At 39.7% G+C, this 22186-nt stretch overlaps 1 protein-coding gene across 1 annotated transcript in view; it reads right to left on the reverse strand.

Moving 5' to 3' along the window:
• Positions 1-22186, reverse strand: part of grik3 (glutamate ionotropic receptor kainate type subunit 3) — a 94747-nt gene that overhangs the window by 20044 nt on the left and 52517 nt on the right. Inside the window, exons 5-10 of the mRNA XM_056380477.1 lie at positions 20304-20357; positions 16813-16983; positions 14865-15008; positions 10938-11045; positions 8637-8750; positions 4543-4746 (exon numbers count right to left, since the gene is read on the reverse strand). Coding sequence (XP_056236452.1) covers positions 4543-4746; positions 8637-8750; positions 10938-11045; positions 14865-15008; positions 16813-16983; positions 20304-20357 — 795 coding nt within the window. The remainder of the gene's footprint in view (positions 1-4542; positions 4747-8636; positions 8751-10937; positions 11046-14864; positions 15009-16812; positions 16984-20303; positions 20358-22186) is intronic.

Here is a 22186-nt window from a genome sequence, read left to right on the forward strand (position 1 = left end):
TTCCCACAGATTTACATGATAAGTTCCACACAGCAGTAAACAAAGGTCAGAAAAAAAACATTTGCACTTTACTTGTGCCACTGTGGATTATGTGCTCCTGCGGTCAGCACCGTGGTCGCTAAATGCACGGTGGCCTCTGGAGAGATGGAAAGATGGGAAAACCGGTGCGTCCTGCTGTGCATCTGCTGTCTCTCTTAAACTATTCAAATTTGTACATCACATACTGCTCCCTCTGTTCTCTGCTGCCAACTGCAGCTTTGAACCAACCTGCCACTCAGCCGGAAGATCAACCAGCATGCGATTCCAGACATCCCCACGGTGGGCTAATATACATGCTGCATGTCCTTGTTCTGCTTTCGCCCAGACACACAAAGTGGGCACAAGCAAGATAACCTGATAGTGCCCTGCTGCGTGCCACATGGCTTGGCGTTATCTGGGTTTGCAGATGGTGGGCTTAGTGGTGTTCTCCCTCGCTCCGGACCTCCTCACCTGACGACAGCCTGGAGGGTTCATGAAGTTGCAACTAACATGATCCACACATTTTCAACCCACTGACTGTACACTGAACAAACTTAACAGTGTCAGTATTTTCAGCTGTTCTTATAGTTATTTTAATAAAAACATTAAAGCCAGTGGAGGATATCATTATTATTGTTATTATTATCATTATCATACTGCTGAAAAACAAGACTTTCTGGACTCAACAAACATTTACACACCCTGCTTTTACATTCTTTATGCATCTAAGTGGATGCGGTCACCAGTCTGATACTAGAATTATACAGCACTTACATATTGCGCCGTTGTGTTGCTCATTTTTCTTTTAGAACAGATAGAGGTGCTTCTGTGAAATGTGTTGTAATTGCAGAAACACACTTTGCTGAACTACGCAATGGTTACTTCAGATAACAGACAGCAATTTTTTGCTATTGGGATGCTGAGGGAATGTTAAAAGGTCTGATTGGGTAGTTGTACATGCATTTACAAATGCCAGGGTGGAAAAATGAATGCACAGCATGACATTTATGTTCAGACAACACACAATAGTATATATATGCCTGAACCATCTCATGTCAAAATATAGAAAGGGCTGATGATGAAGCATACCCAATGTAATCAAGGGATTGTTGCTTTGCATAAGCAGCAGGCTGCAGAGAGAGTGGTTGCAGGGAACTGATTTATTCAAGGGTGCTTTGGCAGGTGGGACAAACATGTTTGCTGTTGTGACTGTTGAACTTGTGCTCCTCCAGCTCTGGGTCAGCCGCTCTCACCACCAGCTCATTGTGCTTCTGTGATAACAATCTGAATCACACTTGTCCATCCACTTGCAGTCACATGCTGCCTTCAATTACCAAAATATCCTCAGATAAAAATAAAAACACAATGTGTGTTTTACCTAGGCTTGGGCAATATCCAAAAATCAATACAGTCCAGCCCACATATTATGAAATTATGTTGTTGTATTTCATTTTTCTGTAGTTTTTTAAAATAAAATATAATTATATTATTGTATTTAATGCTTCAGGTATATATGCCACTACACAGCTGTTCAAAGTTTTATTATTCTTATACCAAGGCAGAGTGTACAGTAAACAAAGCACTGAAACTACGGTCGCACTCGGCGGCAGGGCAGACTTGAAAATTACAAAAGAATATATGATGAAAACTATCACATATGGCAGGAAATATCATGATATTCGATATTACTGAATATTGGCCCAAGCCCAGTTTTACATCACTACAAATAAAGTGCTGTACTGTGGCTTCTCATCCTGACCTAAATCTATTCGACTATCTATCTGTGTAGACAAGAAGGATGTGGGCTGGCTATAACTTATCTGTCGAAGCAAAGATTAATTGCCATGACAGAAACAAATGATGTGCTAAACTCGCTATTAACATTTGCATCACAGCATGATTAAAGTGATCATTTATTGTGACTAAATCAAGTTTAACAAGGCCTGTTGCATCATTTAGCACCTTCCAAACAATGCCCTTTGGCACCACAGTGAGCTTTGACTACACAGAGCAAAATAGAGGGCTGTATGTTACACAATGCTAAATCGTTGCACTTGGCAACGTTGCAGTTTGTCATTCAGACGCCTCAGTTACATGGGGAGTAAATCGCATAATAGTATCCCATTCATACCAAAACATAAAAAGGCACACACACACACACACACACACACACACATACATACTGAGCTTTTCTCTATATCTGTCACATCTCCCTCTTTGTGTGACAAAGCTTGATGAATTACAGAAGTGAATGAAGGTTTACGACGGGTTTTAATAAGCCCAAGCCTTGTTCTCTTAAAAAGATGTCAGTCAAACAGTTTTGTGTAATTCTGTAAGGCAACTATGATTTATGAGGGCAGACTATGTGAGCTAAGAATGCATGAGTCTTGTGTTTCAGCACCATTTTATCAGCTTAAACCAACTGTTTTCCCTGTTTCTCCAGTACCTCAGACCTTATCTAACATCATGACCCTTCTTTAAGTAAACGCACTGATCCCTGGTAAACTGTTATACATCTTATTTATCTGTATTACAGAGAGGGAGCAATGGCTTTTTAAGAGGTTAATAGAAAGTAGTCATGAATACAAATTGAACAGATAACAACATGGAATATGTATATAAGAAAATAGCGACTAACTGAAGAGTACAGTTCCTGCTAAAGTTGAGAAGAAATACAACTGCAGTAGTTTTGTGGTTTACTCTCATGGAATCTGTAGCCTCACTGGCCTCTCATATCATTCCAGGGTCAGATCTCCTCAGCTCGCCTTAAAGTTTATGTTTCAGGTCTGCTGAATCATGATCAGCTTATCCATACCGACAAGGGTAAGGAGAGCACCAGACCACAAAATAGAACCGACTAAAAATCCACAAAGACGACGTCGTGCATCCTTGGTCATGCGATAAGGAGCAGTAAAAGCAATAACTAGCAGTCTAGATTCTAATCTTCTCTTCTGCTGCTATTTACAAAGGCAATAGACCTAAAAAGGATAAAATATATTGGTATGTTATAAAACAGAAAAATCAATGGAATCAGTTAACTGTATTTGTCTGCTTCTTTATAATTTCTCAATTTCTAAAGCTATAAACCAAAAGCAAATAGAGCTACACATTGATGTGTAAACACTGTTCTCAACAGCTTACGCTCATATCAAATCTGGGTCCAGAGGTCTCAATCACCAAATGCTACATCTTCACATAACACATGTGAACCTTATGTCACACAATTTTTATTATTTTTTTCTATTTGGCTTTAAGCTAATGAACAGACTCTCTGCAGCCACCTGCACCGTCTCCCTTTAAATCAAGGACCAGACTAACACAAAGAGTGTATGTGCTGTTTAATGATTGAGTCATGCATCTCCATTTCGTGCCAGCATTCTCTGCCTTTAGTAATCCATTTGTTCCCCTCAAGGTTATTGTTATCAACGTGGATCTAGCAAAAAGCTTGGATGGAGAAATAAAGTGCTGCAGTGGGAGCCCACCTTTCCCAACCCTTTCAGCACCAAGCCATTGACTCCTGCCATACGATTCCCTGCACTAAATGCCACTTAAGCTATTACAAGTTTTCAGCTGAGTACAGCGCTGACCTGATGGGGCTGAGGACAAAGAGAGAGCACTGACAGGGGCACTTATGAAATGCCAGCAGAGAATTGCCACCATCACTTCGAGGTAGGGCTGTTTCATGGCCGATGAATCTTTGAATTTGATACAGACAGCTGCGGTTCCCCACTATGCCTCTGCGAGATGATTGGCGGTGTGTTCCTCTGCATCCTGACAATATATTCAGTGTTTGCATGCTCATCCCGGATCTGTGGTTCATCCATCTGTAGGAAGTGGTTTGTCGGACTGAATGGCATCAACACAATTGTAACATTTAGGCAACCTTGGCATAATTGTGCCATAAATGTGAGTGACAGCTTTGCAGGCTGCTCCTGACTTGTACTCAATCATAACTATATCACTGTCCACATGAAGGACATAGCCAGCTATTCACTTCAGTGGCATTGCTTTTGTAGGTTCATGTGATGATGTAAAACATGGAGCTGCATAATTGTAGTGATGTGGTGTATAATAAAGGAATATTTTGAGGTTTTGGGAGATGCGTTTATTTGCTTGTTGAGAGAATCCTGAGAAGATTGACACCACTCTCATGCCTGTATGGTAAATATGTAGCCTGAGGCAGTTAGCTGCTACTTAGCTTAGCATTAAGACTAAACAAGGGGAAACAATTAGCCTTGCTCAGTCCAAAGGTAACAAAATCCACCTACCCACATCTCTAAAAGTCAAGTGTAAAAACAAAATTTGATTTTTTTTTAGTTATTTACCAGACTATACCTGGCCTGTAACTTTTTCTCTAGTTGCCTGGCAACTGCTAGGCTAAGCTAGCAGGTTGCTTGTTCCAGCCACAGTGACTGGCATCAATCTAACTCTCTGAAAAAAAAGCAGATTAGCACATTTCCTCTAATGTCGAACTATTCCTATAAGGAAAAAAATGTAAAGGAGACAATATGAGGTCCAACTTACATGTTCTATAAGTTCCCTGATCATGCCGTTCCACTGGCCCTTGTCATCCTGAGAGCCGTATTTCCCATCCGGCACCAGACGGATCTCATAGGTGAAGCCCAGGATGTTGGAGAGCTCTTTTAACAAGTCGATGCAAAATCCTTCGAAACGGTCGTTCCCAACCAGCGCCTTGTCAGACTTCTTAAGCATGACATATGGCTCCTCCTGCACAGATCCAAAAGATCAAATGAAAAGCAATGGTGAGGTCAGCTTTTTCAATTTGTTTCAGCACATGCACCTAATTGAAGCAAAGTGATCTGAGCTGATGAGCCGCTGTTGCGTTTAACTGGCAGTGACAGCAGATTCTGGTTCAGTGTGCGGCTACAGGGAGTGTTAAAATATGAAAGAATGCTGAGGTTTTTCTTACACTGATGTATAAGCAACAGGAGACCTGAGCTACTTTAAGACTCTAATGTAAGTAAATGTCTTTTAAATTGCAAAGCTGCAACCGGCGTTTTCTATAGTGATGGTAATGCACACAGAAGGAATGTTTATACTATCAATGTGCTTGCAGTGTTGAGCTAACTAAACCTGCCACACTCCCCCACACTGCTGTGTGTTGACCTATATAGCTGGTGCACAGGTCGGTTCATTTTATGGTCAGGTGGCTGACACTCTTTACTGGCCTGTAATATCCTGTCTGGCTTGCTCATAATTTGAGCTGTATAAAAGCTTGATTAGGAACAGAATTCAGCAGTGAAATGGAACATGCCCACAACGTTGCCTTCATCAATTGTCACCAACCTCCAAGGGAGAGCAACTGAGCTGATGCCTGCAGTGACAATGACTAACACCGAATAGCTCATAAATGATTTCCTTTATTTAGTGCCTGTTACCATTTCCCTGCCAGATAGACTTGCATATCCCGCTGTGCACTTCAAAACATGTTGGTCCATTTATGCAATGGCTATAATACAATTTATTGCCTCAAATAGCCAGATGTATAATTTACAAACTGAGCTCAGAAGCAGAGTAATTGATTCTCTAGTGAAGGTGACCCTGTGCTTTTTTTTTTCTTCTTCTTCTTCTTTTTCCTTTTTTTTTTTTTTTTTTAAACAGTACAGTCAAAGAGGAGAAAATAGGCAGTCACTGCACTCTTTATTCCCTGAGGAAATTGTTCTTCTTAGGGGGAAGTGGAGGTGGTGAGGATGGAGGAGGGAGCAACAGAAATACAGCATCACGTGCTGGTGGCATGGGGACACAGTTGTTGTGCTTGTTTTTGTTGAGGCTAGTTGCATGTAAACAGTACTGTAAACCAAACCTAACATGAAGCAGGGCATAATTTATGCCATAAATTTTAGAAAAATAAAAATGCCTATGAAAAAAAAACATACAGGAAATGATAAACATCTTTAATTGTTTGCCATTAAAATATGAAACCATTTGGACATTACAATTAGGATGGTCTCTTAAATAAATAATAAGTTATGAATACTTGATGACAATGCATTTAGAGAGTAACTGCTTAGCCACAAACTTTGCTCAAGTTGTCCAATTAACTTGATCAAAAAGTTTGCATGTTAAGGGAAAAAGTCATTACCATCTGTTTCTAGCCCTCCAATTCTTGTTATTCCCCAAGGTTTGAAGTCAAATCAAAGTGTTTATACCAGTTCTACCCTCACAGTCGCAGCATGGGCGTGCATAACAGAAAGAGGAGGGAGGTCGGCCTGTGCAGAGACATTACAGGCAATGGAGTGCAAACAATTAATGTAAGCGGGAAAACACATTAAGTGCCTTAATCTCTTCGACAAAGTTATCACTATAAAGCTGTCAGACGTCTTGTTCATGCATCACTGGAATCAGTTTGATGCAATGTCATTACGCTAAGAGGAGAGATTGATATTAAAGCTGAAACACACTCTTCAGCAAGTAGGCAGCTTTATGATCTTAAACTAATGATTCCCAGTGAAATAGCAAATCCAGGAGCATGTCAGAAATATTCAAATGTCTTTTGAAATTTTGGAAAACTTAAAATTAACTTGAAACACTTAAACTGCTCGGTGAGGAACACGTCTTAACACAGCTCTAATTTCAACATTAAATCAGAAAACTCTGCCACTTCCTTGTACAGTAGTTCAACAATACATCACTTAAATCCTTCTTCCATTTCTCCTCTTTGAGACAGAATTAACATGGATCTGCACCTGATAGGCATTAATTATGTCCTGCCTTGACCTCACTTGTCATAATTACAGCCCTGTGATCCAACATAGGCATAATGATAGTGTTTATGGTTGTAGCCTGTATATCTGTCCTGAAAAGGTGCATCGAGGGGGACATCTGTGTCAGCACCTCCCTGATAGCTCCACAAAGAGCCCAACATCCAGTGACGGTTTTAAGTACATACAACTGGGGATGTACAAATGAATGGGATGTGAAGCTGGGGGAGGGGTCACCCAGTTCGTCCTGAACATCTGAACATGTAATTAATTCCATTCTCAGCAATAGTTCATTGTATCTCACTACCTAGTTCTTTTTTACATTTTTTTATTTTGGTCTTTTAACTGAACATTATGATGTAGCCAACTTTTAAAATCTCACATGGGTCACTGATAATTAAACATTCACTAACTTAGACGCTGCTGCTAAGCCTGTCAAGCTTTCTATTCCTGCACATATGCAGTTGTAATGATAGCAATGGGAGGTTTAACACTTGAAATTCTTGGTTGGTTTTTAAAACAAAGGGAGGCCATTTCAAGCTGAAAAGAAACCTGGAGCTGTTGCTAGGTAGCTAATTAATCTAACATGAGTTATTTAAACTGCTGTCCCCATCTCTGACTTTTTAATGTGTCCGGCTGACTCATTTTAAATCAGGAATTAGGGCTGAGAGATGTGCAAAAAAAATAGCATATTTTGGCACATATTGCGAATGGGATGAGTCATGATTTTAGTGGGAATTTTTGCATTTTATTTTCACTGGAAAAAAAAAAAAAAAATTCTAAATTATGATGATGTGATTTTTGCTGGGGTCTGTACCAAAGAAGCATGTTCCCTTACATGTGCAGACTATGATTTGTAGGCCGGGGCATCTCTAAAACACCACAATGTTCCCTCTATAATGGCATGTTAAGACACATTTTACCTTATATCAAAACATTGTAGCTCCCTTTGGTTATTGCACTTATCCATATTGTGATTATGCTAATATTCCGATTAATTGTTCAGGCCAATCAGGATCCCTGTAAAAGGCTGGTTAAATATTGAATTGATTTTTCCATACTGTATGTGACACCATGCTGAAAGAATTGGGCTAAAGTGGCATGTCCCATGCACAAACTGCCCAGTGTGTAAAGAGTGTAGGATTGCAACGAAAAGCTATTTTTGGTTATACATTGTGGATATGCTTGGGTTTAAACTTCTTCAAATCGAGGCTCCTTGGCCCCAGAAGTAATGCTGGGTTAGCATACAGAAGAAATTAGATTCCAAGGTTTGAGAGGAGGCAAAGATGACTGGTTAGGGTAAGGTTAGCTTCAGGTTAAGGTAAGGGCAAATGCATCTTAACAGGGACAACAGACTTCGAATATTATGACGACCTTAAATATAAGGAAGCTTGCTAACCAAGCATGCTAACATTTGCAGCTTGTATTGGAGCAGAAAAACACACTGTTCGATCCATTCTTCCGATTGTGTTTTTGGTTTTGGAAAACCTCAAAATATTTTTTCTATATCACTTTTACTACAACCCTATGCATATACCTTCAACGTGCGGGGAATCAAATGTTTGACAGGTTTTCTGTGCCTAGTTACAGCTGCTAAGCTGTCATTGCATAAGGGCTGTATGGTGGAGGGTTTTGCAAACAGTCAATTAGGGTACAAGATCTGATGCGTAATCTATGATTTGTGTGCTGTGTTTAGATCTAGCAAATATATTACGTGTCAGTCACAAAGAAAACTGAACACATCTCTTTTTAATGTTGCAGTAAATTTTGAGTAAAACATGGCTGATGCTAGAAAGAAATAAACATAAGACCTTATTCTAAAGCTGGAATTTCAGGGTCTTATTAACAGGGCAACTTTTAGGACATCTTTTACTCCAGGCTACACAGGTGACCTACCAGGATGGTGGTGATGACGAGGGAGCGGTTGGCCAGGGAATCGGTGATGTTCATCCCTTTTCGCTTCGGCACTTCTGTGATGTTAAGACCTCCCGACGCACTCCACTTCCCCACCTGTGGAAGATGAAAAGTGTGTAGCTAAGTGTTCTGTGTCTGTTGGTTGGCTGTTGTGACCCCAGCAGACTCCCCTGCCAACCAGTCTACCAGATTAGTGCCAGGCTGAACACACCTCCGGCGGCATCAGATGAGTCACCTTTATATCAGCAGAACAAGGCGTTTTGGAAAGCACAGCGTAGTTAGGTGTATGTCTCGAGAGACATCAAGCACGATGGGCAAATCAAAGAAACTGGACTCATTTGATGAACTATATATTAAAACAAGACTTAGTAATACTGTAGATTGCCAGTAGGTTATAAGATACTCACAAATACAGAAACAATACCAACAATTATGAAAATAGACACGAGAAATTTGTAAAATAAAGATAACAGATTATGTTAGACTATTAATATTACATTAAAGTATAGAAATAGAAATATGCTGTCTGATGTGGTGCTGTATTGGTGTTGTCTCAGATGTGTGTAAATGTGTATTAAAAAGAAATAAGGCTAAACAATGACGCTAAAACAAACAGACGCTATTATAAAATAACAAATATTGCAAGAAGGTTGCAGTTAATTTGAAGGATGGCACCAGCGTAGGGTTGCCGGTTGGATTACATTGTGAAAGTAATTTCGCTCTGCAGTCTCAGTAAGATAGGCTAAGAGATTTGTACAAATAAAAGGAGTTATGCATGCAAGAGGCCCTCAGGCAACAAAGCTCTGCATATTGTAGGGACACACTCTGGAACATATCATTAGCACAAATAGTCCTGTGGCCGTCTGTAACAATCTCTGTTTGCAAGCAAGCCCCTGTACGAAGCCCTCCTTCCATCTTTCCTGCTCTCTCTATTACTACAGACACAGCTTTTAATATTCACGAGGGCTTTGTGCTTGAGGTGGATCCATCTAAAGACGTACAACGCCCAACAAAAAAAAAAAGAAAAAGGATGAAAAACGTCTGTTAAAGTCCTCCCTGCCTGATCCAGAGAGAGGCGTATGCTCTAATTTGAAAAGCACATTAGTTACAGCTTGTCACACAACCAAAAAGAACTCCAGGAGAGAGATTTAAAAATATCTGTGAATGCACTCTGCTTTGCAAAATTCTTTCTAATTGTACCCAATTACAATTAGCTCAATTCATTAAACATGATTAGCAAAAGACTTGATTCAAAAGTTACTTACTCATGGAACCACACAGAGAGCATTACATTTATTTCACCCTCCTGAGCATGCCGACGCTGAGTGAAAGTGGCACTCTCAGAACCTGTTCATAATTCCAGCAAAAGCTCAAACTTGGGCTAATATTCAATTACAGTGGATTAGTTGAGAAAAGTCCACATCTTAACAGGCTCATACAGTTAAAGCCGATTCCATGGATATACAAAAAAAAAAAAAAAAAAGGATCTGCAGGATCAATGCGAGCATGCTCGAACGCAGGATTTGTCAGAGACACAATGAGATGATGCTAATATGCCATCAAATATTTTTTTGCAAGATGACTGTGCTTCAGCTTAATTGACCACGCGCAGGAAAAGATGCCAGTAAAAGGCAGAAGAAGAATCATTTCAAAGCAGCAGTGTTACAAGCTCCATTCTGGAACAGAAGGGTTACATGCTGAAAAGCCCCAGCTATTATATGGTCTTGAGCCTTTAGGGAGTACTTGAGGAAGTCATAATGGGACTTATCCCTATTTGATGTATTCATAATGTATGAAAGCCCTCTAGTAGAGAAAAGCTGTTATAGTCCAGAGGGTACTTTGCCTTCCAGTATAATAAAATAAGTTCTACATTACCAACCATTTAGTTCATTTTTTCCCTTTTTTTGTAAAACATGTTTATACAGCTCATTACCACCAAACAGCATTTTGGGCATCACCTCAAATTATCATTAAGAGAGGCTGCAATTAACACCCTAATGTGTACCCTAATCCAATTTGCTTTATGATCCACTAACTTATGCTTATGTTGAAACAGCCAATTTGCTTCCTTGTTAGGAGGTAAATGATACTGTCAAATTTACATTATCTCTTGCACACCAAGAGGAAAATCTGAAACATATTTCTGAAATCAATAATCCATTAACTTCTTTTCATGCTATAATCATCTCAGAAGTTCTACTTTTTCATGTACTGCATGCAGTGATACGCATTGCTGTTGCGTTTTTTTTATTTTTTAATTCCGTCTCAGCAAACAAAATTTACCTTTTCAAGTCCATCCTCCTTTAGACTGATGATGTCCAGGTCGAAGTCTGTACGTAGACCGGTTGTCTTGTTGAATGACAGTCTCCCCGTCAATCCATCCCAGTGGGACTGAAAGATAATATATCTACATATTTATACCCATATTCATAAAACAAATCGCACATTATCAACCTTATTGTCGTGATGCAGAATCCTGCACCTAAAAATCTAAACACCTGTACAACCTAATCTAATCAGTACAATTATCCTGCAATACATACTAGCCTATCTTTTTGAAGAGTATAATTCACAATTGTTGTAGCATATTGCATTATATTGTGAACCTTTTTGTCACAGCAGTTGCTCTGTTTGTATATGTTTGGAACAAAATATTTGGTGCAAATTACAATATATGAATAATGAGGAAATAATCGCAGAGAAATGTACGAGTGATGTCACCAAAACACACCACAACACCCTCTATCTTTCACGGACAGAAAATTCACACCCACACATGCACGAGTGCCCACGGACCAAAAGTACAAACGTAAACTGTACGAGCTGCATTTTCTTTTTTTTTTCTTTTTTTTTTTTAATTACATTTTACATCTCAACGCCTCCAAAGCGTTTTCCCTCCAGACTATAGAGTTAATTAACAACCATCTCCTTTTGCTTGATTCCCCATGAGGGGGAAAAACACATAACTGCCCCCTATTACTATTCCCTGATACCCGACACCTCAACAGATGTGTGCATAAGCAAACATGACAGTCCTCTCACACTTCCTCTAAAAGAAGTCACCCTCTATCAACTATTTCTTCTTTTGTCGTTGTTAGTGTCTGTTTTATTTCAGTCTTGGCATGTGCACTGCATGCCCAGTCATCTATGGGGAATCCTCTTTTATAGAATACTATGCTAAGATTTATTTTATTTTAGTCAAATCTATGTGTTTTATCTATATCTATGCGAAAACAGATTTTTCATTTTCCATTGGTGTCCCTTTCATTCAGTCGCATTCTGTGATGTCGACACTTGATTTTTTAATGGGTCTTGGAACAACAGACTAATCAATCACTGTGTGTCAAGCAGCAGCAGTTTTCTGACATTTAAAATCCAACCCTACGGGCAATAGCTCACTCCGTCGTCCCTGTACCTTGTCAGAACTTGCTGCAAGAAGATCGAAGCTTCAATGAGAAATTTGTGGCACTCTCCTTTTCCACCTCATACCTCATTTCGTCTAGTCTTAACACCACTGAGATGGGTGACGTGTTCAAACAGCTTTAATTCAAAGAGTGACATAAATGCCTCAGCCACATCACATGCAAAGGGCCAATTTGACCTTCAGAATATGTCTGACTCTTGTCTTGTAGCAAGCATAAATCAGGCCTGAGTAAGTGTCTTTGTAACCAAACGCTACAGTTTGAATAAAAACAACCCTGTAATAATACTTGAGTTGCTTTTGTCATGATCACTGCAAGTCGCTAACATAACTCCTAATGGCACATATTCTTAGATTGGCCAACAATGCTCATTGTTTCAAATGACCACACACATGGACATTGTTTGCTGTGCATTGTAATGGCGTAAGCCTAAGCGTATTTGTGTTCGCGCATTTGGCAGAGAAGCAGATATTGTTCCTGCAACTTGAACACGAACAATAGTATTTCATGGATCTTGTGCCAGTCGGGGATGTGGAGCTGAGTAACAATATAATATGGGGCATCAGATTTCAGAGCACACTTTGCACAGTGAATTCTGGGGGTTGTGGGAATGGTTAGAAAACAGTTGTATCACGAGTGCAAGGACAAAAATGACATTTTCTTCCAAGTCGTTCATTGTTGATTTGTCATTATAAATGCATGGTTACATATTGCAACTCCGATTCCATTTACACAGAGTACTCTAACATTCAAGGGGTATATACTGTCGGCTGGACTCCTTGTTTTTACTGAACCACAAACTGAAAATCGGATCCAGAATACCTCATCCCTAAAGACGCTGCCCCCCACCACACCCTTCAGTTCAGCACTGATCCTCTTCCTTATTTACTAAGTCGTCAGAAACAGCAGTATTGCTCAATGCTATATCATATAGACAGGGTTACAATGGTAATTCTTCTACTATGCACAAACTCCTCCATATATCACTGGCCACTATAGGGTAAGAGGAAATATATGATAACTACACTCCATTATGTGATGCTGACAAAAGTCAGGTCAGCGCGTCGCACCGGATTGCCCAAGTGAGACTTCTTTAACAGAAGGTCAGACGACACACACTTAATAAAACTGCAGAAGATTGTGGGCAAACTCAACACCTCGTTGGTCTTAGTGCACTGCTCTGAAAACACAAGCGCCGGCACTTTAATCCTCACATGTCTTGATCACATGAGCAGGGGGAATGAGGGAAACCTGAAACAAGTTGGAAACATCCATCCCACTCCACCTTCATTTGCATGCCGACACAAAAATGGTAGATCACTTTCTGTTCACTAAATTGACCTGAGGATTTGGGCGATGGCAATTTCAAACACTGTCTTTGAATATCGTTGAAGAGAAAGTCTAGTGCCATTATGAAAGGTTAAGCTTTGCTCTCTCAAGGACATTGCCTGCTGGTGAAGAAACAACCCGGAGGAGCCAAGTCGAACCTCCTGCTTAATCACGCTTTCTTTCAAAAGTGATGCATTAGGGGATAAAAAGGTTATTCTTTTTCTCCTTGTGAGCCCTGATTCTGCCCCCTGCCTACCACCGAACTAGGCTGCAAGCAAGGACAGCAGTTATCCCAGACTTAACTCCCTGTATCCTGGTACCCAACACTGGAAGGGGAGTGCCAGCTAATATTGTACCATAAGTTTAGGGTCGCCTTGCATTCTCTAAAGTTAAGTGGATGGTCCACAAACACCTGCCCACTCTTCCCTTTCTCTACACCTGGATTGAAGGCAAAGGTCAGTGGACCAATAGTATGTGGGAGAGACTGCGTAACCACTGCTCCGTTCCCTCTCCAATTGGAGGCAAAGTGCCAGCCAGGTGATGACAGAGTATCCACCCTTCAATTAGGTAGCGTTGCGTTGGCGCTGGAGCCTATCCGAGCTGACATTCGGCGAGAGGTGTGCTACACCCGGGACAGGCCACCAGTCAATCACAAGGCTTGACACATAGAGACGGACAACCATTCACGGTCACATCCACATTTGTGACATTTGATGCTGGCCAGCCTAGGCATGATGGCAGCCTGCTCTGACTCTGGCCCTGGGGCCTGAGCAGTTTTACCACACAGACACATGGCGGTATCTTGATGGAGAGGGATGCTGTCATGCTGTGGATGGGATGGGTACCATGCTGTCCCTCTCTATCCTTTTATATGCACAACCCCCTGTTTCTATCATTCCCACTGCTCTTTGGGTATATGCAAATTTATTGGGCAGTTCCCACAGATGAGGTATCCTGGTTAGAGGGCAAAGCCTCTGTGATTATAAGAAGGGAAAAAAAACAAATGGAATTCCTGCCAATTCTAAACCACACCCAAGACAAATACTAATGATTTAGTTGTTTGAACAAATCAAGATACAAAAAGTATCATCTCTGCACAACCTTCATCTGCCATTTTGCACAGACTTGTTTGTGTATTCTGAGGCACTGTCAGACTCTCATGTTAGATGAAATAAGAAACGATTACACAAGTTGTGCTTTCAAAGGGTTACAGTACATGCTTTCTGGAAAATAGGTTATGAATACAGGGAATTTATAAGGCTGACAACAACACTGCTTTGATGTGTCTATCAAGGCTTGGTTTTCTTTGTATGTGGATATTATTGATTTGCTGGGTAAATATCTAAGTCCCAAATGACTACACTGTCCTCACTCCACTCCCATTGTCATGCTCACCACTCAATCAGTAAAATAAATAACACTTAAATCAAATAGCAACAGGCCACAGGTGTCCCATCACCTCTTTGATGAAACTCATGAAGCGCCCTCCAAATCTCCAGGGTTTATGGCGGTGGCACTGCAGCGAGTTTACCGTCATCTGCGGAGCGTGCTGGTATGAGACGGATACAATGTGGACTGCATCATAGGTCAGAGCTGCATCTGTCTGGAATAAGGGGTGAACATTATTTCAGCTGATGGCTGTGGAAATACGTAAACAGTTGGGTCTTCATCAATCTAATGTTCACACTGATATGGGAAGATCCAAAGATCCAAAATGAAAAGAAAAAAAATTCTTTCTAATAGCATCCCTTTGACACTCATAACTTTATTATTTATTGTAATTTCCTCAGCTTTTGGAGGAATTTTTTGTGCCAACATTACATTTTAAAAATCAATTATATAATGTATTTAGTAACTATTAATCCTTTATTCTAGTACATGAAGGTTTCACACTCTTTCAAGGCCAATTGTTAAATCTTTCAGGTAATTAAATTTAAGAGTTTACATACACAATTAAACAGTTTTAATTTTGTAAGTCATCATCTTCTGTGCTTCTCACTGATCATTCAAAATGTAGCCCTGCTCATGTCCAGTTTACTTTAATGACCTTTGGACATGAGTCATTTGGACTCGTGTGAGTTTCTGTTTTGGGTAGATTTCAGTGATGGCACAAATACACAAATGTGAACAAGGAAAAGTCAAAACAGAATTACTTTTAACACATTTGCTTCATTATTAATTTACATTAGATGATGAATGGGATTACACATTTGTAAAATCAAATCATTGGCAACTGCACATGATTTGGATTTGCTCATTAGTGGATATATGATATATGAAAAAGATTAAACCTGCTAGATAAATTTGGTCAACATTTAGTAACATATAAACGACCTACATCTTCTATCAGCAGTTAATGTATGCCAGTGTGAGACCAATGGGATCAGTTTCTGGCACACTGGAGTAAGCCAAATTTGCTTTCATTTTCATGGAAACATACTGAGACAATGGTGCATTATCCACAATAAACTACCCATTTGAAAAAAGAATGGCTGTAAAGGGATGCCCCTGGTCAGAAACAATGTTTAGACGGACCGGCACGTTCAAAGGATAATTGGTGTGAAAGGGCTTAATGAATGTTCTCCACACCACTACATCACCCCTGTCTGTACTGGTGAAAGCATAAACGATCACTCCATGGACTGGACTGGACATGTCCTGTTCTTGCCAATATCTGACCCTGCCTTCAGCATGCCAGAACAGAACCACGATTTCTGACCAGGTGGCAGTTTCTTCCTGTTCTGTTGTTCAGGTTCAGAGATCTTGGCTCACTGCAGCTGTAGATAATTGCTGTGAAAATTGCACTCCATGGGTTCGAAGCTATAGAAAAGTTGTCCTCTCTGAGGCCCCTTCTATTCTTGAGTGCCTTAATGAGTTGTAATTTAAAAACCCTGCATACCTCTGTGTAAGCTTGGCTGATTTTTGTCTATTAACCTCTCAAATCAGAAAGACATTTTTTTCCCGAGAAGAGCCACTGGATAAATTGCAGATATTGACATAAATTGAGTGGCAGATTGGATGTTTATAAGATGCTGGAACCACTCAGTGTGGTACCAATGGTCATACCTTTTTTAAAATCACTTAAAATATGCACCTTTCCCATTTAACATTAAATCGAACTGTAGCAAAATCACTCAAATCTGTTTACATGCATAATAAAGTATTTATCTTTTATTCATACATGAGCTGCAGCCTCAAAGAGAGAGCTGTTTGGGTAAATCAGACGATGTACCTAATATAGTGGTTGCCATATACACTGATAATTTCTGAGGCAAGGTAGTTTGTTAAAACCATTTCTTTCCACGGGCAAAAGCCACAGATAAGACTGATGGACAGATGCAGGGTCTTTGTGTTAACATTTTGACAGCTGATTGTAACTGGAACAACACAGAAGAAATAAAACATACCGTCATGATGCCCTCCAGCAGGCCAGAATCCGGTTTAGGCGGTATCTGCCTTTCCATCGACCATTTCTCCACGATGGTTGCAACCTGGGGATTATCCACGTTGAGGATACGAAAGCCGGTCATGTTGACACCGCAGAAGCGATATGGCTCCAGGTCAATGGCCATCAAGTCCTTTTTTTTTGAGACACAGCAGTAATGAGGGATGGATTGTTATTTAGTCTGCCAGCACTGAGGATCTTTGTTTTAAGTATTTATCCTGAATGCTTTCTCCTCACATAAAAAGAGAATGACGCAGCAGCTGATTAAAGAGATGCTATATTAAGACCAAATGGAGTGAAAGGAAGGAGAAATACAGTTTTCAATGTCAAATCAGGAGATTTAACTGTGGTGTCTGAAGCGGTGTGTGTGTAATAAATTAAATCTAAAAAGGCTCTGGTGGTGGAGTCACTTTTCTGCTGGCAAATCCTTTTAGCATTGACAAATTGTTATTGTTTTTGTACCTACATAATAATGAATTATACTGAACAAACTACAAGCTTGTGTTATATATTTTGTCTTTCTTAATCATGTTCAATCATACAAAATCTCTATAGGTTCAAATTTCTTATTTGGGAAGTTTCTAATTATTGTTTGTAGCTAAGAAACATTTAAGAACAAGGGGGAAAAAAACACCCATTCTGTTGGATCATATTAATAATTCAACACTTGCGTTCCCTTGGCGACTTCTAAGCAAAAAGCAATTCAATTTGAGCCGCTGTAATTTCTGGGGCAGCCATTGTAGCTGAAGTGTGAAGTCACATGTTGACACATGTCGTGTCGGAATGGGCCAGGGGGCTTGGAAAAGACATTTGGATGAACATAGATATTTCATTAGCACCCTGTGGGGTTAGTGCTGGGGGAACGAGAGCGTGTAAGACACTTACTAAAGAACGGTCGCCGCCAGTCACTGAAATATTTCTTTTTTTTCTTTCCCACTAGAATGTGGTACAGTACTCTCTTTTATGAACAGATCAAAGTCAATCACTATTGTTCTATATGACATTCAGAAACACTCAGAAAAGTAGATCAGGTTACAGGTTTCTTAGCTTTGAAGCTAAGAATACAAACTAACTGGGGCAGAATTGTTTGTAAAATACAATTCATCTTTTATGACATCCTCATCTCATTTCAGGGCATTTTTTGGAATGTCAGGAAAGCAAGTTGTTCCAATTATAAGTTCACTTTTTTGCAGCAGTGCCTTGTACACACATCTGTAACACAAAAGCAATGTAATCCTACAACAGCATTACACAGAAATCTTTACCCGGAGAACACGCCGTATATCTCCAAGTACCTACAGAAGCGCTCTGGAGGTGGCAGACATAACAAAGTTCTCAGCATTAGGTTCTCAGAGATAGCTATGTCAAGACAGGAGCTATGACAGACTCATTTCAAAGGACAAGGAAGTTATTACCCTATACCACTCTGTTGTTGCCTTTTCATGCTCTAATAAGTCGACGTTTCCCTCACCTCAGAAGATAAAACACAGACATCAGTGGATTCCATCGAGAGGAAATTGTATTGCCATATAAACCATGCAAGTATTCATCATTTTGGATCAAATCAAGCCGCCAGGTATAATCTTCCTAATGGTCTGTCTATCAATATGTCAGTGTATTGCAGCTTTAGAGAGATACCACACTCTGATTCTATAAAGATATCTTGCCTTCATGAGAAAAATATTGTTGTTGCAGAAAATCGAATCAAATTGAAGTTTAAAAGTAAATCTTCAAGTAAATATTTCTCTGTTCCATCTGTGTGGAAACTGTTACACTTAACAAATAAACTAGTGCACCAGCAATAAAGAAAAGGAGTCTTGGATTTCCCTATTAAAGCAATAGACATGTCACACAAACATGACGCATGGCAGAACAATGTCATTGCCACGCTGTCAAGCGTGAAAGATGGCACACATCATGCCTGGACCCCTATGTCATATCACATTATCACAACAGACCGGCCGAGTCCAGAGAGACGGCGCGTGTGTGTGTGTGTGCACGCACACACACGAGGGAGGCAGAAACAGAGACAATAACTGAGAGTGAAAGGAACAGCACAGAACATGCTGGTATTCATTCCCATTCAGTCTGTTTTTGTCACCAGATAGTCGGCGTCACAGTGAAGAGCAGCACCGCCTCCCTGCTGGGTCTGCTTGCATTAGTCCCACAAGATCATTTTAGCAGAGTGAGAACTTAAAATGCTCAAGATGGGAATGAAACTGTCACATACCCAGGTTATGCTACACACACACAAAACACACCCAGGACATGTTAATATGTCTGACGCTGGGAAATTGTTTAATCTTAAAGCATGGCAAATGTGTGTGAGTACGTTTGTTCCTACTGAAGACATGCATTCAACTGTCAGTTCATTAGGAACCCCCATAATAATACAACAGTTCTGCCTTCATGAAGGTTATAATTTTCAGTTTTTGGTGATTTAGGTAGGTTATGTAACCTGCTATCACTGTACAATTCAATACCAGCACAAACTACATCTTCCAAAATGAACATAATGTCTAATGAACTATTGTCCAGCAGTGGATTAATCCATGTTAGCTGCTCTAGTGAGCTTTTCCTGTAACAATACAGTGTATGTGGGATCAACTCAAAATAAACTGGCGTGTCCTCGTTATTTCATAATGAAGGCACATGTCACCCAGCTCAAAGGTGTGGCTCATATTTGTGTTTTTAATAGTTTTTACTGCAGTGTTTTTGACAATTAATGGCTATTGTCTACACAGAATCTACTTGTTAGTAAGATAAATTTATAGCTGTTTTTTGTCTTTTCATAGGATTTGCCAACTATAGTAAAAATATATATACAGTATATACTTTATAATTTAATAGACTGACATAGATGAAAAGTACCTAGTGTTTCTCAATTCATTATTGATGTCATTACTGAGAATACAGGCCTGCTGTACTCATGTTTTTATCTATGTAAACAAACCTTTCATAGAGTCTGAAATCAATACCTTCAATTTAGCTGTAGATATAGTCTGTTGATTAAAAGCCCTGTCAATGAACTGAGGAATAATATCAGGTTAAAATTCAGTTTTAATGTTGCTGCATTTTGTTTACATTGTGATAATGCTCACTTAAAAAATGTATGGCATTTTATTATATATCCCGTAAAAGCTCACAAAGGACCACTTTTAATCTTTTGTAAACTTGGAAGTCTCATTCAGTTTTGAATCTCAAGCTGTTTTTTTTTTTTTTTTTCTTTGTTATGCTGCCACCTCAAAGACTTTTGTTGACTTTACTATAAAGCAGAGTGTTTACTACAGCACACTGAAGACTCCATTATGCCTCCAGCTTGTCAAACAAAATTGATATAATGGACTGGATCCAAAGCCCATTGGCAATTAGCCACTATTCATCAAAAACTCAAGCGGTGGGGAGATGAGAACAAATGAGACTCTATTTGCATTAACAAGCACGGTACATTACCAGAGTGGTGAAGATATAGTGGTAATACTCTGTCATCATCCCCATGGTCTGGGCCTGGAAGGATACGGAGACAGGGCATAGGGATAGGGAGGTGTGAATGAATGGTCATTTTGTCACGTCAGGGTATTATATCATCAACAGCACATTCAGAACCAACAATACTAAAGAGATACACAAAATGACTTTGATCAGCAAAGAAAAAAATATCCAGGTTTTAATGAGCATATTGATTAACATGCGCTTCATTTTGTGGGCAAGTCTCTGCTATCGCTTGCCGTGATTTCTCCGCCATATGTGGTCCAGAAAATTTACAGAATAGCAACAGTACTTGATGCTTTTCTATGCATTTAAATGGTTTGCAATGGCTCGGGGGCATGTGACGTTATCCCAGCAGAGAGGAGAGCCTTCAATCAAAAGAGCTCGGTTATCTTTGTCTCATATCCGAACAATCCATCACTGCCACTTGTTTCACTCAATCTACATTCAAAGGCACCACATTCCCATGGCGGCTGTACTTCCCATTTAATTGTACCATCTGTTGTGGGGGGAAAAAAAAAACAAAAAAAACAAAAAGCCAAGGTTATGTAAATAAGATGCAATCCTTATGTGGAAGCAAATTCACTTCTCCATCTTCCGAATAGACAAGAAGCCAAACACATGACATTGAAACTTTATGTCATGTTTGTATTGTCGAAAGGAGATTTCATTAATTAAAATGATTCTTCCACTGCTGCAGGATGAATTTACAGAGTGATGCAATGCAATTCTGTCAACGCTTCTATTCTTCATCAAACTCTTATTTTAGTTAATTTCCCTATGTCCCTGTTCTCACCAGCAGCAGGGTCACATTTTAAAATTAAGACTGAAAACATATCATGGGCAAAAGGAGAATGATTTTTTTGTAAAGAAACCATGGACATGCTTTCTGTAGTCTCCCATCCAGTCGGAGAGGGAATAAAACCTGACAGAGGTACGTTCAGTGCAGCTGAGCTTGTCAGAACAAAGACAGGACCCTACACATATCGTTGAGCATCATGTCATGACAAATGAAATATCCCAAGAGCCTAATACAATACTTCAGATGTGATGTTTGAACCCTTTTAAAATACAGTTGGCAGATTCTCCCTCATACGCATGCACCTGCACCAGGCAAAAGACATTGCATGTGAAATCAGTGCATCTGGTTGCCTCTTATTATCTTGGGTATGAGCAACCGTTTTGTAAAGCTGTCGTTGAGCAATATGCAACACACTGTAGCTCAGTAGCCGATCAGTGTTGTCGCTGCTGCGTATCGTTTGCTGGTTTTCTGAAATAAGAGTTGATTTGATAGCGACGCTAGTATAGTATCACAGTGAGATTTAAAGCAGTGAAGGAGAATTATTTTCTGGAAAATTGTGTTAGCCATTTAAAACACCACCGATTTGGCAATACTTGACTCTGGAAAGTTCCACCAGTAAAAGAATTCAACATGAATAGTATTTAAAGCTTTAATTTCATTTTATTTATCATTATTTTTCTTTTTTTATGATTGACAGTCAAATTAGACAATAAAGGTCCTATGGCATTCAGGTATTTGCCCATGTTTACGGTTTAACCTGAGCCATGCTATACAACAATGACAGCAATCATATCGCATCCATACAGTAGTATGGTTTAGTATAGGTTAGTTGTATACAGCTGTTAAATAATGTTTTGTTTAATGCAGTGGCTACAGATTGGTATAAGACAAAAACTCATGAAAACCGACCACGATACAATGATTTGTCTCTGCTACCAGTTGGTACAGGTGCAGCACCACACGCAAAATAAATAAAGACAAATAAAATAATCGTTAAGCCTAATCTTTATCAAATGACGATGATAAACAGATAATATTGTCCTGT

This window comes from Seriola aureovittata, chromosome 7 (genome assembly GCF_021018895.1).
Source record: "Seriola aureovittata isolate HTS-2021-v1 ecotype China chromosome 7, ASM2101889v1, whole genome shotgun sequence".
NCBI classification, from domain to species: domain Eukaryota; kingdom Metazoa; phylum Chordata; class Actinopteri; order Carangiformes; family Carangidae; genus Seriola; species Seriola aureovittata.